General features: G+C 42.1%; 1 protein-coding gene across 4 annotated transcripts in view; it reads left to right on the top strand.

Annotated features, from left to right (window-relative positions):
• GRIA1 (glutamate ionotropic receptor AMPA type subunit 1) overlaps positions 1-27,446 on the top strand; it is a 274,292-nt gene that overhangs the window by 181,793 nt on the left and 65,053 nt on the right. For all 4 annotated transcript variants that reach the window (XR_013996097.1, XM_081093140.1, XM_081093141.1 and 1 more), the window contains exons 9-11: positions 2,143-2,253; positions 2,932-3,138; positions 9,460-9,830. Coding sequence is in view for 3 of the 4 variants with exons in the window: in XM_081093140.1 (XP_080949266.1) it covers positions 2,143-2,253; positions 2,932-3,138; positions 9,460-9,830 (689 nt within the window). In the remaining variant the exon portion in view is untranslated. The remainder of the gene's footprint in view (positions 1-2,142; positions 2,254-2,931; positions 3,139-9,459; positions 9,831-27,446) is intronic.

Raw genomic sequence — 27,446 nt, forward strand, 5'->3', positions numbered from 1 at the left:
TCTAGAATGACTAGACCTCCAGCCTTGTCCACAAGGAGCCCGCATCATCGTGGAGAAATGGGGACTGACCTGCAATCAGCTAGACCACAGAGCCAATAGGAACCTACACCAGGCACTCAGGTGTTGCCTGGAAGCTTATTGGCGCAGGGTAGGGCCTGGCCCTACTCTTAGCCTTCCTGGCTCAGATACTAGCTCCACGACTCTCCTGTGGTCTTGGAAAAGTTACTTCACTTCTCTACATCTCAGTTTTTTCACATTTAAAATGAGAATGACAATTACCCACTTCAAAGGTTTTTGTGAGGATGAAAGGAGTTAAAACATTAAAAGCACTTAGAAGAGTGCCTGAAAATAATAAGCATTTGACAAAAGTTAACTAATAATTTCCAGCGCAGGACCAAGTCCTCTTTTAGCAAGAACAGCATAGTCCTGAAAAGCTGCCTCTGGGAACAGATTGCCATGGTTCCAGACCAAGCTCAGTCACTCCCCAGCTTCCGCTGTAGCAATAATATAACCAACGTTGGCAATTATTATTATTGTTAATGACAGTGATGTTGCAGGGAGAATTGATCATTTACAACTGAGGGGACTGGGAATGACAACAGGGTGAAGGTGACATTTGAGTTGACCATTGGCACATGCCTCTGAGATGTGGAGAACTGAAGTATAGCCAGCAGAATGACCACAAAACAAAATACAACTGTCTAAAGACATATGTAGACAGAGATAGAAACAGAGATGTGTGTGTATGTGTATTAACCATGCCATTTCAGTCTTCTCAAGCCTTCCATGATTCCTTGTTGCCTTCAGAATAAAGTCTACACTGTAGCCATTCATTCCTCATGACCTTGAGGCCTACCTCCTTCTGCTGCCTTTTTCCCAGCATAGGTTCCCACACTAGGTTTCTGCTTCTCTGAGCTCCTTAGGCCCTAGCTATCTGAATCACTCACTTGTTACTTCTGGAGCCACAAGTATGTGTGTGTCAAGTCTTCCAAAGTAGACTGAAGGAATTGTCAGAATAAGAACCATTTCATAGATTTCTTTGTATTTCTCTCAGCGCTACAATACAATCTCAGAGCCTTGCACACAGTAGGGACCTAATAAACATTTTGTCAAACACCTTGGAAAATGAGTCAGTATAAATAACTTGCTGATTTTTTAAAAATAATGTTAGCTGATATTTTTAGGCACTGCTATATGCTCAGTATTATAATAGTTTATAATTGGTAATAAGATAAATAAAGGAAAAAATAGCCATCATCTAAGAGGTTGAATCTATATGGAAAAATAGAGTTAACCTCAAAAGAAAGTAAAAGGAATGCAATGCTTAATCATATGATTCCACTACAATTCAGAATGGGCTCAGGTAGAAAAGGGTTAATAGGCATAGGGGACAAAAGGGTTTGGCCTTGTGAACAACTACAGGGAATTAAGCCCTGGCTTGCACTATATAAAACAGTTTAGCTGTGCAAACACTTAAACTCTCACCCCTTGAAGAGTGCAGTTTCCAGTCTTAGCCCATCATGGTGAGGATGTTCATGGAGGTGAGGCTGGAAGAAGCTGAACAGCATCTAGACCCATAGTCGGCAAACCGTGGCTCGCAAGCCAAACGCAGCTCTTTGGCCCCTTGAGTGTGACTCTTCCACAAAATACCACGTGCGGGCACACCCGTACAGTGCGATTGAAACTTCGTGGCCCATGCGCAGAAGTCGGTATTTTGTGGAAGATCCGGTGTTTTGTGGAAGAGCCACACTCAAGGGGCCAAAGAGCCGCATGTGGCTCACAAGCCATGGCTTGCCGAGCTGTAGTTTGTCGACCACTGATCTAGACTCTTACTTTTATCAACCAACTAGAGGCCTGATGCACGAAATTTGTGCAAGAGTAGGCCTTTACAGCCCTGGCTGCCTTGGCCCTTGCAGCCCCATCTCCTGCCCACTGGGTGTTCCGGAAGGTCATTCTGCTGTCCAGTCTAATTAGCATATTAGTTCTTTATTCCATAAGATACTTTAGAGTCTGGTGTGTTCAGTGTTGCATGGTGTGACACTGAGCTTCTTGCTTTCCTGTCTGGTATCAGCTGGTAGCTCAGAGTATGCCAGTTCTAAGGATCCTGGCTCAACTTACATCACCACCTGCTCTCATTAACAGATTGGTTACTGGAATGAAGATGACAAGTTTGTCCCTGCAGCCACTGATGCTCAAGCCGGGGGAGATAATTCAAGTGTCCAGAATAGAACGTACATCGTCACTACAATCCTAGTGAGTACTCACTCCTTTATCAAGGCTGTCCTATCTGGAATGCAAGCTACACCTGTACAAAGGATATCCCCAGGAGTGCAAGCTGGTCATTCTTGCCAAAATTGTGCCATAGGTAGAAAGAGGGAGTAAAAAAAAAAAAATCCTGGAAGTCAGATACTTTTTTCACTCCGGCTCTGCCATGATTTCACTTTGTGCCCATGGATAAGTCACTTAGCCTCCTTTGAGTCATAGTTTCCCCATAAATAAAACATACTCAGATTCCACCCTCCCCCAGTAAAATCCGTTTTCAAAGAAAGTCTTCCAAGATCCAGCCCCTACAGGAGATATAAGTGAAGCTGAAATGATTTTTAATGATTGATCTTGAGTCTAGTTAGAGTCCACATCCCAAACACAGTGCCCCAAGAGGTACCTCCAAAAAATACAAGAACTTTGGAACATAATTTGAAAAGCTGTGCACCACATCTCAATGGTGAAACATTCTTATTTTAACCATTTGTTTCCTTAACTCAAGAAGTTTTGTGATGGGGGAGAAGAAATGCAAGGAGTAGATTTAGGGGCTAGAGAGACTTACCCAAAGTTAACCTATGTTGGTGACATCCTCCTCTGCCACTCGGAAGTCTTCCCTAACCATCAGTGATTGCATAACCCACATTCTCTGTCTCCCCATTTCTCCACCAGGAAGATCCTTATGTGATGCTCAAGAAGAATGCCAACCAGTTCGAGGGCAATGACCGCTATGAGGGCTACTGTGTAGAGCTGGCAGCAGAGATTGCCAAGCACGTGGGCTACTCCTACCGTCTTGAGATCGTCAGTGATGGAAAATACGGAGCCCGTGACCCTGACACAAAGGCTTGGAATGGCATGGTGGGAGAGCTTGTCTATGGAGTAAGTTCCCCACAGGGAGGGAAATTTCAGAGCAGAGGCGAAAGGTTTGAAAGGAAATAATTTGGTGGGTGGCTGGTCATGTCCACAGATGACTATTAGACTCCATAATTTTGCATTGCTGCTGATTAAAAGGTCAGGTGCCAAAATCCAGTGTCTTAAGACATTCTCTGTTCAGGTTTCTGGTCAAAATTCCCTCAGCCAAACTCAGTTCAATCTTGTGACCAGGATGTATTGTCACTTTATTTATGGCTCCTTCAATATAAAGTCATGTATGGCTCAAAGTCACTTATGGTTCCCTCAAGATAACTTTCTTCCCTGGTGTTAGATGAACCCAGATCCAACTTTATCATCATTTGCCCCAATACTCCCTTGTCCTACACCTTCCATTTTAGCCAAAGCACCTCAGAGTCACTGTGTTCTCTAGAGTGCTCTCTCCCATTCCACACCTCTAAAAGCCTATCCCTCCTCCAAAGCCTGTATCAAATATCACTTTTTCCAAAGTTTCCTTTCTTTCTCCCCATAACAGACACAAACTCTCCTTCTTAACTATTCTTGCCTTTTCCTGTAAAATTTAGTTTCTGCTTCTGTTATAGCTTACACTGACTTGTATAACGGTTATCTGTGGGGTAGGTCTACTTCATCTTTATATCTTTCATTAGAGGCCCAATGCACGAAATTCGTGCACTTGCGGGGGGGGGGGGAGGGGGTTCAGCCCAGCCTGCACCCTCTCGCAGTCTGGGAACCCTTGGGGGATGTCAAACTGTTGGCTTAAGTGGGCCTAAGCCGGCAGTGAAGCATCCTTAGTGCTGTGGTGGAGGTGGGAGAGGCTCCCGCCACCACCACTATGCTCATCAGCCTGAGCCTGGCTCAGGGCTTCTGGCTGGGTTGTGCTCCCCCTGTGGGAGTGCACTGACCACCAGGGGCAGCTCCTGCATTGAATGTCTGCCCCCTGGTGGTCAGTGTGCGTCATAGTGACCAGTCATTCTGCATTTCAATCGATTTGCATATTAGCCTTTTATTATATAGCACTAGAGGCCCAGTGCATGAAATTCGTGCATGGGTGGGGGTGGGGGTATCCCTCAGACCAGCCTGTACCCTCTCCAATCTTAGATCCCTCGGGGGATGTCCAACTGCCCATTTAGGCCCATCCTTCTCACAATCCAGGACTGCTGGCTCCCAACCACTTGCCTGCCTGCCTGTCTGATTGCCCCTAACTGCTTCTGCCTGCCAGCCTGATCACCCCCTAACCACTCCCCTGCCAATCTGATCAACGCCTAACTGCTCCCCTGTCGGCCCAATCACCCACAACTGCCCTGCCCTGCCCTGCCGGCCATCTTGTGTCCATATGGGGGAGGCCATCTTTGTGCAAGGGCGTGGCAGTCAATTTGCATATTACCTCTTTATTTTATAGAATTATACTTAAAATAATGCCATGAACAATTTCTACAAAATCTTCCACACATTTAAGCAGTTTTAAGAAGCTACTGAATGTGAATTGTTTTTAAATATTTAGGGAATCATTGAGAAGTAAAAGATCTGATCCCTGTCCCCCAAGGATGTTAACATTTTATAGGGTAGAAAAGACAATGAGAGAATAATAAAAGATGATACAGTATCAAAGTTCAGGCAAGAGGCTCTCAAGAAGGATACAGAACTTGAAAATAGGCTATATTCAGAGAGAAAAGCAGCCCAGGAACTTCTAAAGTATAAACAATAAAATGGTGATAGAAATAAGTAAGGTATGAGAGAAGAGTGAGAAAACACTGGTGATTTTTGTAAAGGGCTTCGGTGAGGAGTAGTCAGGGATAGAGTGAGAAAGAAACGACAAGAGGAAGAGTGTGGGTTGATTCAGTGGGCACTGGGAGACCATGAAGGTACTTGAGTAGAACACCAAACATCGATGTAAGAAGAATCCAGCCGCCACACAGAAATGGAAGAATGTAGACTGGGTCTCTGAGCTGAAGCATATGCTGAGACCCAGGTTGATATTGAGTTCTGCTCAGGATAAAGCTTTTAAAATCATTTAGGAGCTTTTAAAATCTCGTCTCATATCAAGGCAATAGGAGTCATAATGGCCATGAGAGCCATACAAAGGGAATTCAAAGAACAAAGAAATAGACTAAGGAAAATCTTCACCAGGAAGGTGGCTTTTGAGATGACCTGGAGAGACAGTTAATGAATTGAGGGGTATTTCAACCCTTTCTCCTCCCTCTCCATGGCCTCTCAATTTGGGAAGCTCTATTGATGAAAGATAGAGACCTGGATGGTTAATGCTGCATCTAGATGCTGGTTTCCATGGGAACCTCCACCAACCTTATAAGGTCATCCCCATGGCAACTACTGTGAACTTTTCACCTTCACCAACATTCATCTTCATCTTCACCCATCTTCCCTTAATAAAAGGCCTGTGATAGGGCAGAACAATGGTGTGATCATCCTGAGGGCAAGACCCCAGCGTAGCCAAGCAATTAGTGATGAGTCACTGGCTCATCAGTACAGAGCAGAATTACCTCTGGGTGCCTCAGCTGCCAGCCTTCCCCCAGCCCTCCCCTCTACTTGGCCTGCCCTCTGCCCAGTACAAACTGTATTCTGAAGACTCTGTGATGGGTCCAATTGCATTCTCTCCCTTTTCATGGACTTTTCTGTTCTCTTCCCTGAAAAAGAATAGAAGAATTCGGGGCAGTATCTCCCAGCCACAAAGAACCAGTGAGGTCAGAAAAAGATAAATTGCAAGTCTCCAAATGTATTTTTTTAAATACCTAAGTTAATCAGGGTCTCATCTTCCTTTTGCTCTCTCTGGTTCTTATCAACGAATGTAGTAATAACATTTCAGCATGAAGCTAAATAATGTATCCACATTATTTCATGTACTTGTCATAACAACCCCAGAAGGTGGATATGATTATTGTCCATGTGTTTTATAGATAAGGACATGGAGGACCAGGGAGGTTGGGTAATTTGGCAAAGGACATATAACTAGTAAAAGCCAAGTTGGAACATGCAGCCAGCCTGGCCTTTGTACTCAGGGCTGAGATATACTGCCTCAAGAGAAATCACACCAGCCAAGCTCTGGACTGTAAGGGGGTAAAAACGGTGAGAGCCTCTGCATTCTCAGGTGCCACAGTGGCAAACGAAGCTTCCTCTTCTTACATGGGCATGGCTCTGTGCCTGATTCAGAGATGACTTTCTTGCCTGTCCTTTGAGAGAAGCAGAAAGGGAGTGAACTCTGCAGATAGACACCTGGACTTGAGTTCCGACTTTGCCAAATTACTGACTACATAACTCCTGTAAGCCACTGAACTCCTTTGAAACACAGGGCTGGGGCGGGGAGTATTTACCTCCGCAGTGCCTGGCTCACAGTAGTTCTCCATCCCTGTTTTTCTTCCCTTTTTACTTTTATTTACTGCATCAAAACTGTCTACTGTTTCCCCAGGATTGTTTGGACACCACATATTTTGTTTTGGGATATCCTAGGTCAGTGGTTCTCAAAGCCCGAGGGCTGGACCAGCAGCATCAGCATGCAAATTCTCAGGTCTCACCCAGACCCACTGAACCCAGAAACTCTGCCACCTGTATTTTTAAAAGCCCTCCAGGTGGTTCTGAGGCATGCTGAAGTTTCAGAGCCACTATCCTAAAATGTCAGATTAAGTAAATAATTTTAAACACCTGCAAAATGCTCACATTTCCCAATACCCTTATGTATTAGAGTTCATTAAACCCTCACACAGACAAAAAAACAACCCTGTCAAATAGGTAAAACAGAAATTATGTTGTGTCTCTCTTTCTTTCAATGAGGAAGTTGGTATCCGAAAGACAACTGTCTTACTTAAGGCTATGTGTCAGTGAGTCGCAGAACAGAGCCACCAGGTTGACATCCTGGCCCAGCTCTGCCCTTGACCAGTCCAGTGCAACTCCAGTAACTCCCCAACCTCTCAATCAATGGGAAAGAAGCTACAGTACTGCTGCTTTACACAAACCACCTCCCCTCTCTGCACCTGAGTTTCTTATCTGTAAAATGAGGTCGGTGAATTTAGCATCTCCTGTTATGTGTGTGTCCTAGACACATAGATCCCTATTGATGCCCAGGGATCCACAGGCAATTAATTTTAGAAATACTCTACTTCTTCCTCTGGGAAATTCTAGGTGCATAGTAGTTTTTTAAATATTCAGGAAGACCTGCTCCAAAGTAATGTGTTTAAATTTGTGCTTCCCCAACATTTTCATTTTATACTTATTTTCATTATTTTCATTTTATACTTATTAGCATCTTCCCAGAAATAATGTTCCATCAAACAAATCTTGGAAATGATCAGTGAACTAAGATGATGTGATTCGAGATCATTCCAGTCCACAGTCCATTCTATTAACTCACACAAGGGGGCATCCAATAAATCCATTCAGTTCCTATTACCACTTTCAAAGCCTGTCATCTTCCACCTCCCTTTTGGGTAACTTGTGCTCAGTCCCTCATTTCCATTACTTTTCTCTCCCATTCCTTTTCCATTTATCACAGGTTACAGAGAAAAGAATAGGTATCTTCTCCCTTGTACAGGCTTAGATGTGTTTGTAAAAATTATAAAGATGTATATACTGGGTGTTTAGAATAAGAAACCAGAATTACTATAAAATTCATGCCTGACTCCACAGTGCTTTACGGGAAGTTTCTTTCTTTAAGTGAGGACCTAAGTCATTCTGAAGCCAGGCTTTTTATTTCACTGAAAGCATCTTCTCACTAGTCCAAGCCAATGAGAGTAACCAGAGGAAATCTCTACACCACACCAGCCGGCGGCTAGGGAGGCCCTCATCTCTCGGCATCTGTCACCGGCTTCACATCTGGACTGCCGCACAGCATCGATAGAGAAACCCCTACATCTCAAACAGACTTTCAAAAGTGAATGCTGTGCATCTGTCCACAGAATCTTTTGGGTTTCCAGGGTCTCGTCATCTCAGGCCCACAGAGCAGTGGATTTTATTGCCCAGATGCCAAGGCTGCTGCTATTAGGGAGAGGTAGGAAAGGCAGGAGAGCAAGGCTGGTGATTCCATGTTCAAGATGCCTCAGGAGAAGCATTGCTTGCAACCTTCTATGTTTATCTACATGCTGGAATTACATTTTAAAAAGTGAATTATTTGTGTATTTCTTAGCAGTCTCCCTGGAAAAAAAAAAAAAGTAGCGGTGAGACTTTTCCTTCTCTTTGCCAGGCCTTTACTCACATAATTCCCTCCTCCTCAAATGTGTTCTGCGCCAGAATCATACTCTGTCAAAATTCTACTCCTCCTTCGGTGCCAAATTTATATGTCATGTCTTCAGTGCCAAATTTATATATGTCACCTCCTTGGCAATAAAGCCCCTGATCTCCCCAGCCAGAATTAACCCCTCCCTGGTCTCCTGCAGCATTTTGTAATTCTTGGATAGCACATACCCAGCCTACTTTGTAGACTGAAAGGTATGTGTGTCTGTGTGTGTGAGTCTCTCCCACTAGTTTATAATTCCTTGAATGCAGGGACCATAGCCTGCTTATAGCTTACAGCCTAGGGCTTTCAAATTAATGTTTATTGAATTAAACTTGTCTTCACCACCTTGTTAGCCAGGACTATCTTGTTGCAGGTAAAAGAAACACAACTCAAACTAGACTAGGCAAACAGAAAGACTGGTTCATGTTCTTGGGGACAAACAGGAGAATATATTGGCACATGATACCAGGGAGCCCAGCATAACCCCTGAATGCAGGGTAACCCAACTTATTTCAACATGAATTAGCTTCTGCATCTCTCACTCTGCCTCTCAGAGCTAATGCTCACTAAACCGACGTGGGTTCTATGCCATCCTTAAATGAGTCATTCTGTCCAGGGAATATGGCCAAAACCATGTTGTGTGCTTCACGATGTAACTGTGTGATCAGCCACACGTGAACCAGAAAGACTGTGAGTGGGACAGGAGTGGTTCTTCTAGAACAGGAAGGAGGCTCGGCTGCCAGACAGGCAAAACAGGTATCACGACATCTCCTTCTAGTAGGGTTAGGAAGATGTCCTAACGATTAGAACTGTCAAACAATAGGACAACCTCTCCTGTAAGACATTGAGCTGATCATCCATCTGTCAGAAGTATTTTATAGAGAATGGGAGGGGTTGGACTTCTAAGGTTCTTTCTAACTCACATCCTTTAAGACCCAAAAGAATATTCACAGTGAAGAAAGAATCAAGAGAACAGAGTGCTGCTGAGCTCAACTGCATTTTTCTTCTTTCTTTTTCTTTCTTCCTTTCTTTCTTCTGTTTTTTGTTGTTGTTTTTCGTGTGCGTGTGTGTTTTGTTTTTATTTTCAGAGAGCAGATGTGGCTGTGGCCCCTTTAACTATCACCTTGGTCCGGGAAGAAGTGATAGACTTCTCCAAGCCATTTATGAGTTTGGGGATCTCCATCATGATAAAAAAGCCACAGAAGTCCAAGCCGGGGGTTTTCTCCTTCCTCGATCCTTTGGCTTATGAAATTTGGATGTGCATTGTGTTTGCCTACATTGGAGTGAGTGTCGTCCTTTTCCTGGTCAGCCGCTTCAGCCCCTACGAATGGCACAGTGAAGAGTTTGAGGAAGGGCGGGACCAGACAACCAGTGACCAATCCAATGAGTTTGGAATATTCAACAGCTTGTGGTTCTCCCTGGGAGCCTTCATGCAGCAAGGATGTGACATCTCCCCCAGGTCAGTCAGCTCTTTTCAGCCTCTTTGCTCAGTGTTATATTTTTCTTGGTACAAGCAAAATGCTGAAAAATTAGGGTTAGGAATTATTTGCAGACTTATCTGTACTCAGTGTTTCAATTATGCTTTACCATCAACTGTCTGTTGCATGCTGTGGCTTATTTGGAAGCCTCCTGTGTCTGGGCCAGTTCTATCTTCTAGGCTGATGTGCTCTGTCAAGATTAATAGACATAATCACAAATGTGATGTTCTGTAGCTGAAAGGCAGAGAGAAAGGATGGGGGAGGTAGTATGGTACAACTAACATATATTGAGCAGCTACCATTTGCCAAGCAAGGTTTTAAGTTCTCTATTTGCATTTATCTCATTGAATCCTCACAGAAGCATAAGGTGGGGCTCTCATGATTTCTCCTTTTGTGATTAAGGGACCACAGAAATGCTGAATATTTTGACAAGGGTAAACACCTAACAATTAGGTGAGTTGAGATTCAGACCGCCACCCGTCCTTCTTCTGAATGGTGAAGGAGCAACGGACTATGTAGGGGTGGGCACTAGCATGCTCTTTGTAACCCTGAGCAAGTCACCTGACCCTTTGTACCTTCATCTTTAAGAGAAAAGCTCTTTTTCTTGGTTCTGAGAAAGTCCTTGGAAATAATTTAGTTCTGGTGGAGATGTAAAATTGTTTCTGGTGGTTCAAAAATGAGGGTTCTCAGGGTTGCCTCTTAATTTATATCAAGAGTATTAAGGTGAGCATATCAGTGAGGTTCCAGCCCAACACAAGGAATCAGAGTAGCTCCATTTTGCCTATTTTATATATTGGACTGGTGAATCGTATTTCTTTTGTGAAAGGATTCTGAAGCTAAGAAAAAGGAAGAAGGGGAGAGAAATTTGAAAAACACCAATCTAGATCAATTCCCACATTTATTCACCTCCTGTCTTTGTGTGTAATGTTCTTTCCAGTACATTCTAAAGTGTTTGTGCCACAAATCTCTTCCAACTTACTGATAAATAAGCACTGACCATATTTCCTTTTACAGTGGCATAATGTCCATGAACTCTTCCTCCAGAAGGCAGCCCCTTATAGATTACCAAGTTCCTACAGTACGCAGGGAGGCATGGCTAAGAATTTAGTGACCATGAGTAGATTTGCATACACTCTCTTTCTGGGGGCATAACTGTACACATATCAAGGCCTCATGAGCATGAGTTGGTGACATCTGTACCACAGATACAATTATTTTGCATTTGAGTGTTGATGAGGACCAATATTCCTAAGTGCAATGGAATAAAATCTTTCTAAGGAGCTTCCCACCGGAGTCATTTTGCCTGCTGTATAATTTAGATCATCTCATTATTCACCATTATAATTTTGTTTTTCTTTAAATAAGAAGACAGTCGGGGGTTGCGGGGGGTGTGTGGGAGAGGAGGTGTGAGACTAGATACTTGGCCAATACTGGCAAACACATGGTGAAGAGTAGATAGAACCAAGCAGGGGAAGGGCTTACTTAAAAATAGACCAGGCCAGTGGATAAACAGTGAGAAGAAATGGTTCTTATGTATTTGGTATAATGCAGAGACATCAAAACATGCCTGTGTCTCAAAAGACCCATGGGCTTGTTTTTTCTCCATTATTTCCTTCCTCAGTCGGCATCTTACCTCTTAATGGCACCTTTGTGGGCTGGCCTCAGACACCTCACCATTCTTCCAGAGCTCTCAGTTGGTGGCCAACAGCCCTGCCAGGCATGTTTTTCATGTTTTAATCTTCACAGAGTCTGGCAATGCTTACCCAAAACTGAGTGGCCTCTTTAGCTGATCCACACATTCCCCCCTTTACTGCAGTCCCCATCTTTCTGTTTTCATTACTTAGTTACTCAGCTGGCCCCTGAATGGGTACCTGAGTGTGTGACCTCTGCCTATAACAGGACTTTCTGTTTCTAGGACAGCAGAGGGTTCCACTAAGGTATCCTAGGAATGGACATAAGTGAAGATGAGACTGTACAGGAATGTACCCAGCTTCCTTCCTGCCAATCTTTAATAAAACAACTACGTTCTATGCCTCTGTTTTTTCACTGGTAAAATGGAAATAAGAGTTTCTACCTTAAGTATGGATATGAAATTTAAGAGATTGGTACATATAGACCCCATAACACAGTATCCAGCCAGCACAAAGGAAGCGTATAAAACAGGTGCTGTTTTTTATTATTTTACCCATTTTATATATTAGACTTCTACAAAACTTCACTAGAAGACAGTGTGCTTACACCGCTTTGAAAGCCACTGGACTTCTCCCTTCTGGGGAAGTTGAAGGTCAAAAGAGAAACAGCCATTGGTTCCCTCCAGACCAGCAATGCCTGGAAATTTGAGGCTCTTCCTCACAGGAAATGAGAGGAAAGATTTGTCATTTAAAATTAAAGAGTCTGACAGACACAAGAGTAAGCCTAACAAAATAAGGAGTTTTATCTACCTAAGGTGGACTCATTTTTATGGAGCCTGCCCTGGCCACTTCCAGAGCTTAGGGGCCTGTAAAACCCCCCTCAGAGTCAGAATATACATCACAATGTTTCTTGGAAACACATGCTAAAGAGAGATGGCCTCTTGCTAGGGTCAGACAAAAGGATAATTTGACAGTGATCTGGGCCACAGACCAAGCAAACAACTGCAAACACCAACAGAAGCTTATGTTTTATACACATTTCCTGATGGATTAAACAAATTTCATGATATGCATAACACCATATCATGGTGCTATGGTGGAAGGTATTTTTGGCTGCTATAGTGGAAGGTATTTTTAAGGAATGTGTATATATCAAACACCCTTTCCAATGAGTTTCAATTAATTCTTCTTGTTATTTCCTGAAAGAATAGACCTTAAATCCTCACGAATTTAGAATTTGGGAAACTAAGTGTCTTCAGAATTGTATCTGCATTCATATGCATGACACTCTATCTCTTTTTAACCTCTTCAAGATTCATATTAAGATCTATTGACCAACGCCAACAAAATGTGGCCAAATGTGATTGTCTGCACATCACAGAATAACCTGACCACAGTAATGTGAACAGAAAGAGTTCTGTTTCTCACATAAAAAAGGTGGTGGTAGACAGTGGGTCTTGCTTGACTCAGTGGCATCAGGGTCAGCTATTCTGTGACTCTTTTCTTCATGTTTGCAAGATGGCAGCTCCCAGATTCTGTGTCCATATTTAAGCAGCAAGAAGGGAAAGAAGGGTTTCTATCTCTTTGGATCAGGAAATAAAAGCGTAACAGAATATCCCCCACCCCAAGCAGACATCTTCCCCTATCTCATGGGTCAGAACAGTGACCCATGATCACTTTTAATGGCAAGGGAGGTTAGGAGGCAAGAAGTTGGGTGTTCTAGCCTCTAGAGTAGAAGGGGTGGGAATGGAGTTTGGAGAATCAATCAGCAGCATTGTCTAAAGCACTGGTTCTCAACCTTTCTAACACCATGACCCTTTAATACAGTTCCTCATGTTGTGGTGACCCCCAACCATAAAATTATTTTCGTTGCTACTTCATAACTGCAATTTTGCTACTGTTATGAATCATAATGTAAATATCTGATATGCAGGATGTATTTCCATTATTATAAATTGAACATAATTAAAGCATAGTGATTAATCACAAAAACAATATGTAATTATATATGTGTTTCCCAATGGTCTTAGGCGACCCCTGTGAAAGGGTTGTTCGACCCCCAAAGGGGTCGCGACCCACAGGTTGAGAACCGCTGGTCTAAAGTATCTAAAGTCAGTGTTTTCTGTACCAGCGCCATGAATAGATAAAATAACCTGTAAATAGCACAATGAAGGACCATGCCAACAGATGCTACTGAAGTGCTTTAAAGACTCTTCCCTCCCCCTTTTAAATGTTTATATAAAAATTGTGTTCTGTGTAACCTATTTTAACATTCAAAGTTAAAATTCACTCTAGTTGTGATCACAGATTAAAATGCCATCCATAAATTGACTTGTAGGCCCAGAGATCTATTTTTAATACATATATCAGATTCCTTTTTTATAGAGAGGAACATTTTGAGAAGGGATATATGAGAGACAAATAATCATCACCGTCAAAATTTATCTTCAGTTCCCTCAACTTCCCTTCTGTACATTTTCGCCTATTTGTGGCCTGTGTCATCCATTTATTCTACAGATGATCTATGGCATGGAGGGCATGGTACCAGGTGCTGAGGATATGAACATACATTGATGATGGAGCATAAGGGTGGGAGTCTTTGCTTCAAGGAACTAGCACTATAGTGGTATGAACAGACATTGAACAAGCAATTGGGAATGTATAAATTGTGATGTATTATGAATAAAATTAACCTCCTATAGCAATAGATAATAAGGAAAGTAGTATTAAATGGGACTTACTTAGGATGTTTTGAGAAGGTTTATCAGAGAAGCTGATAGGTAAGAGGGAGCTAGGCTTATTAGAATTGAGAGACATAATAACCATGTGGAAAGGCCCTCAGGTGGAAAAGAGCTTGGTGCTTTCCATTAAGGGTAACCAGTGTGCATGACTTGTAGTGAATGGAAAGAATTGGGGTTTGAGATAGCACTATAAAAGTAGGTAGAGGCCAGATCATGTAGGGCCTCATGGCCATAGTTCAGATTTGGAGTTTTACTCTAAATACAATGAAAAGATATTGGATAGCTTTAAGCAAGGGAAGAATTGATTTACATGCTAAAATACCACTCTGAGGAGCTATGATGAAAATGAATTAGAGCAGAGAATAGCTAAGAGTGGAAGCAGAGGGGCCAAGCAAGATGCTTTCCTGGGCGTCCAGGGGAAATTACAGTGATGGAAATTATAGTTGTGTATGTGGATTTGTGGTCTACTTTGAAACTAGAATGAATAGCACTTGCTGATGGATTGGATACATGAAGGTGAGGAGAGGGAAGAGTCCACGGTAAATCCAAAAGGTAGGGAGCATTTGAAAAACATGGAACTATAGGTTCAGAGACCTTTAGTGGATCATTAGGATGGGTGGGATCACTAGGATGATCTCGGTTATCCATCTCATATTACAGATGAGAAAACATACCCAAGAGGAGAGAAGGATCTTCTCTAAAAGTGACTGAAATAATCATTCTGGCCTCAATGCCCAGATCAGAGCAGTCTTGATCCAAGGCTTCATTGCCTTCAGTGAGCTAAAAGTGAGCCTTTTCAGCTCTTTATTCCCACCGCTTCCACGCCCCACTGGCTTTTCCATGGGGTCAGTACTTTCCTGGGTTCAGGTGACCTTAGTAAGGAGAATGAGAGGGATTTGAAAGGTCTTAGAGAAATAGAGGAAAAATGGAAATTAGATTTCAAATTTCATAACCCTCTTTTATTCTTGATTTTAAATTGTATCAGAATGTATGATAATTATCTCCACCTAGTGAAGATAATTACTGTCAGTGAGAAGTCTCAAGCGGGGTAGTGATGGCAATTTTGAGATCTCTGGGAACACTATACTATAAGCTCCCAGCTAATGGACTCACAGAGGGCCCTGCAACTAACTGATTCACCATGGGAACAGGGTGGCCAATGAGCAGAGCTCAAACCTACAACACAAGAACAGTCTGACCTTTGCATTCATACACAAATTCCATAGCAACCAAAAGCCTCAACATTAACAGGTGAGGAGAAACCTGTCCCCCCACCCCATCTCTCCCTACTTCCTTTTCAGAGATAGCCAGGCAAATCTCCTCTTCCTTACTTTGACATGGCTTGAGTGGTGCAGGACAAAGAAGGGATGCTGAGAGTAAATACAGGGTGTCCCCCCACAATGTATACACCCTTTATAGCTAATAGCTCAATTAATGTTTCTTTTCATATTTAACCCAATGGAATTAATAATTATTCAAAGTGTGTATATATTTTTAGGGACACCCTGTATTCATAAAAGCAGCCTGGAATTATGAAGTATTTCACCTATAGAAAACATAAGCCTCATTTAGGATATAAATTCATTGCTGCAAGGAACTATGTCACAAGGATTTGTGGAAAATAATGATGCAAGTAATCGGTGATAGATGCTTTTAGTCCTGGGACTGGATATCGGAGTTTCTGCTGGGATCACAGAGTCAGAATCACCTGGGATGTCTGTCAGAATGCAGGTTTCCAGGCCCTGCCCCAGATGTGCAGGCTTGGAAATGCTGCAACTGAAGAGAGGAATATATTATGTTTCACAAGTCCTCTTCTTTCCCCAGGATAGATGGGCATTAACATTTGAAAGTCACTGAACTAGGATGTTGTCCAGAGAAGTCAGTTTTGAGGTACAGGAAGAAAGGTCCATGGGTCAACCAGAAAGAGTGCCAACCAACAGCTATGAACACTAAACCCAAAGTCTGCCTTGCCTGCATGGTCCTGTGGTATGGTACCTGCTGGTGCATGAGGCCCTGGGCACATAGGGGGTAACAGTGGCCATTGAAGGTGGAGGCCTTGCCAGTGATCCTTCCTCCTCATACCAGGAGGAGCTCACAAAGGGATTCACCCAAGTACATTCCCCTTGATGTGTTACTCTAGCCATTTTAAGCAACGCCAATGCAGAGGGATTGGCACAGGGAAGGGGAGTCTGCCATTGTGGCAGGTGTGATCCATGCATGGACAGCCCTGGGGGACTCCAGCTCAATGCCTCTTTCCTTTACAACTTTAATCTCCTGCTACATGAGGCCCAGAGCCAGGCTCTGATAGTGAGCAATTTCACAGACCATTCAAAAGCACAAGAGCCCAAGTGTCAAAAGCTCCAAAAGCCCCATGGTAATATTAAGATGAATGCAGTGACAGGAGGATAAAGGCTTCTCAGGATACACAAATGAAAAACATTTCCTGCATCTCGGCCAGCAGTTCTGGCCATGAGCAAGGGGGAAGTCAAATTGCTTGCTCTCTCTGGACTGCTCTGGAATTCCAAGATTTGAATAGTTTCATTGAAGGAGAGACTTTGTTTTCCTCTAAAATCACAATAGGCAAATTTTCAGAAAGTGTTTCACAGAGCTGAAAGGAATGATTAGGACCATTTATTCACTCACCAAATGTTTATTTGGTACTTGTTATGTGGCCAGCATGGTTCAAGATGCTCTCGGAGACATCAATGAACAAAGCAGACAAAAATCCATGCCCTTCTAGAACTTAGCTTCTGGTGTAATTAACACCTCATCCCAATTTAATAAGTGAAGATTCTAGCTTATAGGGAGGGAAGGAACTTAGCAAAGCTCACATGGGTAATTAGTGTAAGTTCAGTAACACAAGAATGAAGGTCAACTGAGGGCTGTGATGAACTGGGACACCCATGTGTCAGCTCAAGAGGGCCACTCCCATTCAGTTCTGATCAGTCATTGTCATGGGAACGCTGCACAGATGAAGCAAAAGCATGCCTAGATTCAGCTTGTGGGGCACTAATTGGAGACCCCTGGAAGAATGGTTGGAAGTATAAAAACACCACTGTATCTTTAATGCATTTAGACACACATGAAATCCTATTTACATTTTTTTTTGTCAATTCTCTTCTCCCCTCTTCCCTCCATTTTTGGTTCCAGTAAAATCTGATTGCTATCTGTTTCTTTTCTTTCACATGCCTTGGAAAGTCCAGGCCATAGATGGGGGCTGCACTAGAAGAAAAATGGTCCTCATGTCTTTATACTCAGAAAAGCCTGCCCATGGCTACATCTTGCTAGGTCCCACATTTTCCTGGAGAGAATCGTCTGTTTCTTCCTAAACCGTCTCTGGAAATACAGCATCTGAGATCAAGAGACCCAATAGTTCATCTGAAAAGAAGTACTAAATTCTCTATAGGGAAAAAATGAAAGCATAATTAAATTATGGAGAATGTATTAGGAGCCTGGTGGTTTTAAATATGAGTTAGGTACATCATACAACTGTGACAAATGAATACTTGTACCCTAGCTATGTTCAAGGGAGATAATAGGTGAAATAAGCCCAAGATACCTAGCAGGAAATGGCATCAAGCACACAAACACAGATATTATATACCTGGGTAATGACAGTCACTGTGATTATCTAGTGGCTTAAGGAGGCACAGTAGCTGCTGGGAGTGGAATGGAGAGTCCTACCCAAGCAGGGGGCGAAGGGTGGGGGGTAGAACAGGTGCACTGTTGTCACAGAGGGTGGGCCCAAGAGTTTAGAGGAGGAGCTTAGAAAGAAGCTCAATCTCAGTCTACCAATAGTCCACTGGGTGAGTCACTAATCTGTCTTACTTCCCACCTCTTCAAACTTGGAGCAAAACAGTCGCTAGTATGTCCCAGCCTCTATCTAAGGCTTGTCTCCCTTTAATTCACAGGTTCAGTCAAGGTTCTAGCCAAATCAAGTTGAGCTTCATTCTGTTTCCCAAGCCCCGTGCTACTTGTGTGCCCTGTCACTGCCTTTGCTTGGACGGACCTCTCCCATCGTTCCTACTCAAGTCCTTCCCCTTTTGCAAATGCTGCCTTTCAACCCCAATTACTCATCTGAAGCTGTTTTAGAGTAACGGTTATAGTTTGAACTCTGGAATAGGGCTACCCATGATTGAATCCCAGGGCTACCCTTACTAGCTGTGTGAGCATGGGAAAACAGCTTCTCTACACCTCAGTTTCTTCTTCTGGAAAATGAGGATGATAATAGGAAGACCTACTTCAAAAGGATACTTTGAACATTAAATGGCAATTCATGGAAAGCTTTTCCATTGCACAGGGCTTACACGAACAGCAAATACTGTTGACATTGGTGTTGCTGTTGCCATTGTCATCTGAACCTATGTCCATCTTATGTCTTCAATCTTCCACTGTTGTTCCCATATCTGTTTCTTATCAAGACACAGACTGGCAAACTTATCTCTGCAACTCATTTAAAACATGATATAGGTTGTTGTATATTCTAATTATTCAACACATGTTTACTGAATGGATATGTGCACTTTCGAAGACCATGTCATATTTTTCATTTAATGGAGAGAAAGCAACCTAATGGAGAGAATTTCTGGCTGTCACTAACAAGGTGTGTCACCTGCTGCAACTCAGTCCTGCTCTTTGAATGAGTTTGGAGGAAAAGGTAGAATTGAAGAAAACGAAGTTAAATAGACCCAGATAAAAAAGTTCCCTATCATCCTAATGTTACCAGTTACCCTTTCAGGAATGCTCTAATTGTCTCTTTTTTGGGAAAATAATAGCAATAATAGCTTTCATTTGCTGTACCTACTATGTGTCACACACTCTGGTCATATTACTTCTAATCATCATGACAGCACTGCCCCAGCACACCAACACCATTTTACAGATGAGAAACCTGAGGCTCAGAATGAGTAGCTCCCTTATCCATAGTGTCCCAGCAGAGTTGGGATTATAACCCGTGTCTGCTTGATTCTAACACCCATGTTTTATTCTTTTATATATATAATTTCAGAGAGGAAGGGAGAGGAGGAGAGAGATAAAAACATCAATGATGAGAGAGAATCGTTGATTGGCTGCCTCCTGCATGTGCCTTACTGGGGATCGAGCCGGGCATGTGCCCTGACCAGGAATCAAACCATGACCTTCTGGTTTACAGGTCAATGCTCAACCACTGAGCAACACTGGCCAGGCCTATAATTTATTCTTGACACACCATTGTCTTCCATGACCAGATGTCTTCTGAAAGTCCCTGAGGGCTCGCTGCGAAGTTTTGAATTCATGAAAAAAAAAAGCATCCTAACTTTTTTTCAGTGACAGTTCATCATTTTTTACTTTAGAATGTTTTCCATTATTCCTCACAGTATCTTTGTCTTTAAAACCCATCTCCGAGGAAGGAGAGGTAACATCCAGAGTGTATTCTATGCCCATGAGATGTAAATATAGTGTGGCCAGCTGGGGCAAGGAAGGTGATGAAACAGACAAGAGCAAAGATATAACTGGTGTCACTTTGAAGAGACAAACCTGTGGTTTCAGCTGGGAAGTGACTGTGAGTGTATGGTGGGTTCCATAGTCAGAGCCAAACGCTGGAGCGGGCATGTTTTTAACTATAGCACTTTAGGTATGAATGAGGTGGGGGGGGGGGAAGTATTACAAACGGCCTAAAAATTATGGATGTAAGAAACAGCTGGAATCTATACTTATCCTATAGAAAGGGCTATGCAGATGTGACAAGGTATATGTAGAAGGATGTTCATTTCACCGTTGTTTTATTTTTTTTAAATATACTTTATTGATTTTTACAGAGAGGAAAGGAGAGGGATAGATAGTTAGAAACATCAATGAGAGAGAAACATCGATCAGCTGCCTCCTGCACACCCTCTACTGGGGATGTGCCTGCAACCAAGGTATATGCCCTTGACCAGAATCGAACCTGGGACCCCTCAGTCTGCAGGGCGATGCTCTATCCACTGAGCCAAACCGGCTAGGGCTCACCGTTGTTTTAAAAAGCTGGAAGTATCCCACTGTCCATCAGTAGAAGTCCGAGGAAAGAAGTGACAGTTCATCATCCAATGAAACACAATGCAGCTGCTAAGGGGGACAAACAGAATGCCTGTGCTGCTTTGTAACAAACTTCAGGTTGGCACAGCAGGGAAATAAAGGGTTCTGGTCCCAAAGAACAGGCTCTTTACCCTGCACTATACTCCCTCTCTGAAACATAGGGAACTAGGGGGATGTGCAAGCAAGGGCTAAATCCTGTGGTGTGTAGAGTTGGTGTCAGAGTTCTTCTTAGAAGGGAAAAATGAGTGTGGGCTGCAGCTAAAAGAGACTTCTGGGAAGCACTGTACTGTGCCTTGAAAGAAGAGATAAGATTTTCCACAAAAGCAAAGTAAAGAGGGAAATCTCTGGCGGGGATCACCCTGAGCAAAGGCACTGAAGCAGGCAGGTGGTAAGCCAGGGGGGACCTGTCAATCAAAGTCTTCCCTAGGTGCTCAGGAGCCAAAGGTTCAGAACTCAAAACATTTAATGACACAATACCATGACTTTGGGGGCCATATAACCTGTTGTAAGGCCATGAGAGTGTCAACCAAGAAACACACGGAATTGAAAATGGGCTATGTTGGGCTAGTTTTTCAGTTGCCACCAGAAAATAACTCCCAACTCCCTGTGGAGTATCTTTATTGATTGGTGTTAAGGCCTGATCAACCATGGATGGAAGCATGTCAGCCAGGGTCTAATTTCTAGAATCAGAAGGTCCTGGCTCAAAGAGTCCCAGACACTGCTGCTGCCGAGCTATTTATCTCCTAAGCAGTAGGTAGAAGGGGCTGTCAGGCAGAAAGATGCCTTCCCACCTGTGGAATTCTGGCTGTGCACTCACCTGGTATTTCTCTCCTCTTTCATGTCCGAGTCTCTATGTGGGTACCCATTCTGGGAATGGGGAGAGAGAATGAAAAGGCGTTTATTTTGTTCTGTTTCTGGTTAGTGTGGTCATGTATTTCTACAGATAAAAGAGAAGATTATGGAGCCGAATGCTTTAATTGAATATCATCTAAGATTCTAAACCTTGTGTTAAGTACAGAGATAAGCATTATGGCAGATGCAATGAAGAAATATGAGTTCAGACCTCTGACTTTGCAAGTCAATAGGGAAACCAAGATATATAGGAGAAAAGTTAGATAATAAAGTAGAATGTATATCTGAATAATTCCAAAATGTAGGATTTATAGTCAATTGATAGAGAAGAGAGAAAGATCTGAGGACTAAAATGATCTGAGATGGCTTACTACAAAAGGAGACTTGTCTTGTTCTAAGAAATAAAGCTAGACTCATGGAAAAAACTTGCCGGGAGCCGGTCCATGCTTGCTGTTTCAAGGGACCTGGCACATATGGCATACTGTTCTTAATATGTTTGCTCACCTTCTTGGCACCATGTGTTTTAACCAAGGTCTCTGAAAAAGGTTGTTTCCCCAGGTAGGGATTTTCCCCTGAAGTTAGGGAGGGAATAAAACCTCTTAACTAAATGCCAGGCGGATAATTAATCACTTTAACTACGAACAATCATGCTTAAGCTACATAATCTTTACTCCCTGGAATGGAGATAAGAAATGCCCTAACCTTTGGAATAGAGATTGATAGGATTGGAATCAACTGGTGTAAATACAGATGTAACGAGACAGAACTTAGAAGACAGAACCTACACAGAACCTAGAGACAGAAGAACTTCGCTGGAGAGAACATGGCAAAAGATCCTGGACAGAAACTGGCCACAGAACCTAGAGACAGAACCTAGCGAGAGAACCTGGCTGAAGAACCTAGAGACAGAACCTGGCTACAGAACCTGGATAGAACATGGCAAGAGAACCTGACTAGAACCTGGTGACTGAACCTGGCTGGAGAACCTAGCAAGAGAACATGGACACAGAACCTGGCTGGAGATCCTAACCAGAACTTCGCTGGAGATCCAGACCAGAACTTGGCTGGAGATCCTGGATAGAGATCCTGGCTAGGCTGCTGATCAACTGAACGCTGTCTCCATGTCATTCCTTCTTCGCCGACTCCATCCACACCTTTGGGGACCCCTGGACGTGCTGGGGTTGGACCCCAGCAAAAACTCTAGGTAAGATGGTCAAAAGGTGGAGGGAGACCAACAAAGAAGGGGAGATGACAGTGTTTTGAGACCAAATAACCAATTCTTCAGACAGACCTGGATTCAGATCTTAGTCCACCAGTAAACTAGCTATATGACTTGAGCTAGTAACTTAACTGCCAAGCCTGTTTCCTCAACTTTAAAAAGGGAGCAAGAGACCAAAAATACCAATACTGCAGGATTTTTATAAGAATACATGAGCAAAAGGAGACTAAAGTATGTTGCCAAGTACCGAACATAGAGCAAGGGTTTCAAAAATTTTCTTTCCCTTAATTTGTGTTATTAATCACTTTACTTCCTTTCCATTTCATCCCTGGCCTCTCACCAATCACTTATTCCTGCTACTTTCTGAGACTCACTGATGTATATCTCCTTATCTGGCTATGCTCCTGGCCCAGCACCAGCCAGAGGGAAGTCTGGAGGCTGTTCGCAGGAGAAGGGAAAGGCTGCCAGGTACAGTGTTATGACTCGAGGATATTGGCAGCATTATTCACCCCATCTTAGGGTTATTTCGTAGCTCAAGCCTGGGCAGACCTGAGTCTGAGCTCCTGCCTGCTTTCCTAGCATAACTTGTCTCCGAGGCAATGACCCTTCCTTGCCAAGCCACACCGTCCACCAATCCCCTCCTGATCTCCTGAGCATTTGGTTTTGTTTCTCTCTGAGCATTATGGTGGTTTCCTCTGCATCCCAGGGTGACAAACACTGTTTTTGCAGGACTTGTAAACATTCAGGACTTTTCCACAGAGTAGTTAAGACCATGTTCTCTGGAGCTCGACCTGGGCTTCATCCTTCCTCTTAACTAATTTGCTGTGTGATGCTGAGCAACTGGCTTTGCAACCCAGTGCCTCTGCTACCACTCCTGCATAACAAGCCACCCAAAATTTCAGCATACAACAGCCATCTTATTGTGCTCATGCATCCCAGGAGTCAGGAAACTTGAAAAGGGGCGTCGCAGCATGGCTTGTTCCTGCTTAGAGATGTCTGGGACTTCAGATGCAAAAACTGAAGGGCTGTGGACGGCTTGAAACTGGGGAATGGGATCATCTGAAGTCTCACTTACTCACATGGCTGGCTGTTAAGGCTGTTTTCCTGAACACCTGCATGTGCCTTCTCTATGCCCTGCTTGAGCTTCCTCACAGCATGGTGGCTAGGTTCCAAGAACAAGTATTCAAAGAGAAGAAGGCAGAGATATATTATCTTTTATGGCCCACCCAGCCATATCAAGAGGGAAGGGAACATAGATTCTACCATTCAGTATACAACCTGCCACATCTTACATATAAAATGAAGGTAATACTTTTTGAATCATTGTAAATATTAAATGGGATTAGGTATTTAAAGTACTTAGCATGGTGCCTGACATGTAATAAGTGCTCAATAAAAGGTATGTAATCTTTCTGCCTCTCTTTTCTTGTAAATATACACTGTATATATACAGAGAGGTATAGCTATATATAGATTATATAGATATATAGATATATATTGTCAGTTAATAGTTAGTACCTATTAATATTCAATGTAGTCAGGGCTTCTTAATATTTTGTATCCATAATAGACACTGGTAATTATTTAAGTTAATGACTCTATATATTAGATCCCCAATGGAATAATACCTTAAAAAGTCAGGTAGTTTCTTGTCTAATAACCTCATTTTATAATTTGGGAAACCGAAGTCAAGAGAGTTCACACAGTGGGTTAAGTTAGCGTTGAACATTTTATAATCCAACCTTGGATAAAGAATTTTTTGTTGCAAATAACCAAAGTGACCCTTAACAAACAATGAGCAATTGTTCAAAAGATTGATATTTAGATTTCAAAACCTTTCAGGATATGTAGGACCTTGAACTTCATTATAATCCCTGGAGGCAAATGAAAAGAGATAGGAGGAATACAAGAGCTTGGTGTATTCTCACTTTGCAGGTCTGAACAAAGAGATGAGTGAGGTCATTGCCTATGTGTTTTTGAAACTGTACATATTGTTCCTGCTCCCCATAGCCAAAGGTGCCCACATTAGGTAGTATTTGCTCAGCGAATCAGCAAAGCAGAACAATCAGTTAGCAAAACTGAGTTGCTGCGCCTTTGCATCTCCACACTAAGAAGTTAAGCCAAGGAGAACAGAACAAAAGGGGCATGGTTTGTTTTTCCTCAGCAGGGCTGTGTGGGAAGCCTGGCTGGACAAGAACAGGAGTGAGAAGAGATGACTGGCCAAGTGACCTTGGGCAAGTCATTTTCCTTCTCAGATCTCACAGTCTGAATGATCTGACATGCTACCATGGAATGTTTTTACTGAGCCCCTTTGATCAGTTCTCTTCTTAGTTTGTAGAGAATACACAAAAATAAGAAACATCAGGTCTTTGTTTTCATGATGTTTATAATTTAACTGGAGAAATAAGACACAAGGAACAGTGAACTTACCAAACTCAGGTGTGTCCTGGGCCCCCAGTGCCATCCATAGGTGATCCAAAATGGAGAGACAGGTACTGTTAGATCAATCTTCATCTCCCCACCTGGCTGGAGAAGAAAAAGGGGCAGACATATTATTAAGCCAGAAGCAAATTCATCAGGCCAATGGCTCTTACATTTCACTGTATCTGTTGCATCAAAACTCAAGGGAGAAAGGAAATTTTTCATACTTATATAGGGAAGATTTGTTGTAGGTGGTGGTAACAGCACCAGGTATTAGACCCATGTGGTCAGACCAGACCTGGGTTCAGCAACCTCGCACCCATGGCTTTCCACCTTGGTGATCTTCGGTACCTGGCCCATCGTCCTTGCTCATGTTTATCTAACTGCCTATCAAAGATTTATAGTTTATTTTTTTAAAACTTCAACCTCTGTTTTAATCATGCTGATTAAATTTGATATAACATGCTGAGCAAAGGCAGATTTTAATTGGAGAAATGTTTTCCTCATATCTTCTCCCTTTGACACACAACTGATTTTTTAAATTTTGAGGTAAGACAAATAAATTAGTGCACAATCATAAATATACAGCCCAATTAATTTTCATAAAGTGAAAACACCTGTGGAATCAGAACTCAAATTAAGAAATACAGCAGGTCCTCAAATAATATTTTGTTTACTATCGTGTTCTAACATTAGTGAGGTGCTGTAGGAATTTAACTCTTGCTTATATCAAGTAGCCGATGATAAAACTGGTTTCATTATGTGTTATTTCATTTACAGTCACAAGGCATAGAGATAATGCTCCAGAGAATAGCAGTTTTGCACCTTATTTTATACATTACAGTAAAAAAGAAGATGTAAGTGGGTTACCTGAAATTCACTGGTGACAGATTAGGGAGGTGGAGGAAAGCAAAGCAGGGGAAACCTCTGGGGTTGGATGAAAAATTCACATATATTCATCAAAAGAGTTTTACAAGAATATTTATAGAAGTATTATTTGTAATGGCCTTACACTGGGAACAGCACAACCCAAATGTTTGTCTGCAAAGATAGTCACACTTCTGAATTTATTTGTGGCTAAATAAATTATGGTACAGCCACAAAATGAAATACTATACAACACTGAGAATTAATGGGCTAGAGCAGCCGCGGGCCGGGTCCGGCCCATTTGAAATGAATAAAACTAAAAAAAAAAAGACCATACCCTTTTATGTAATGATGTTTACTTTGAATTTATATTAGTTCACACAAACACTCCATCCATGCTTTTGTTCCGGCCCTCCGGTCCAGTTTAAGAACCCATTGTGGCCCTCGAGTCAAAAAAAGTTTGCCCACCCCTGGGCTAGAGCTATATGTGATAATGTAGATAAATCTCACAACATAATACTGAACAAAAAGAGCCAGACATAAAAGAATATCCTGTTGAATTTTACAAGATAGTTAGTGGTTAACAATTAACATGATAAAAATAACAATGCTCTGGTGCATTGGTTGTGCCCTGAGTGGTCTGGGAAAAGGGAAGTTATCCTGACATTCCAAAGGTATGTTACCTTAGATGCTAAAGACTATAGACAGGCTCAGTTAAGGTAAAGATTGACTTTTGTCAGGGAGGATTCTAGCCTAGTATCTGACTGCCTTCCTAAACTGCTTTTTGTTAAAACATTTTAATTTCAGACCATCCTTTGTGGTTACTTTAGGTCTCTGGGTTTGCAAGGCTGCCACGCAGGCCTTCTCTGAACTTGTCAGGTTAGCATGCGGCCCCTTTTCATCCACACTATCAGTGCCACTCAGGCATCCTCTCTTGCCCCTTCTCCATGGAAGAGTAAACCACTATTCTGATATCTGACAACATAGATTACTTTTACTGAATTCCATAAATGGAAACATACAGTATGTATTCTTTTATGCCTGGCTCTTTTTGTTCAGTATTATGTTGTGAGATTTATCTACATTATCACATATAGCTCTAGCCCATTAATTCTCAGTGTTGTATAGTATTTCATTTTGTGGCTGTACCATAATTTATTTAGCCACAAATAAATTCAGAAGTGTGACTATCTTTGCAGACAAACATTTGGGTTGTGCTGTTCCCAGTGTAAGGCCATTACAAATAATACTTCTATAAATATTCTTGTAAAACTCTTTTGATGAATATATGTGAATTTTTGTTCTAAAAGAGGAATTCCTATGTCACCTTATTTATAATTTCCTACTGTAGATTCTTTCAAACTGTTTACAAATAAATTTACAAATAAATTTCAGTTTATAAATAGATTTATTTTCAAACTGAAAACAAATTTACACTCTCATCAGCAAAGTATATGAGTTATAGTTACTCCACATTTTCCTTTTTTATTTTAGCAAGTGGGTGACTTATAATACCATTTTATGGTTTTAATTTTCATTTACCTTCTGACTAGTACCTTTTTCATGTTCATTAACCATTTGTATAGCCTCTTTAAAATACCTTTGTAAGTCTTTTGCCTATTTTTCTATTAGGTTACCTGTCTTTTTCTAATTATTATGCAAGCATTTTTTATATATCACTGATAAATAAAGCCCTTTTCAGATGTCTGAATTATCAATATCTTCTATTTCATGCTTGCATTTTAACTATCTTGGCAGTGTTGTATGATGAACAGAAATATATAATTTTAATGTAGTCCATTTAGTAAGATT

The sequence above is a fragment of the Myotis nattereri genome (assembly GCF_964212035.1).
Source record: "Myotis nattereri genome assembly, chromosome: 5".
NCBI classification, from domain to species: Eukaryota; Metazoa; Chordata; class Mammalia; order Chiroptera; family Vespertilionidae; genus Myotis; species Myotis nattereri.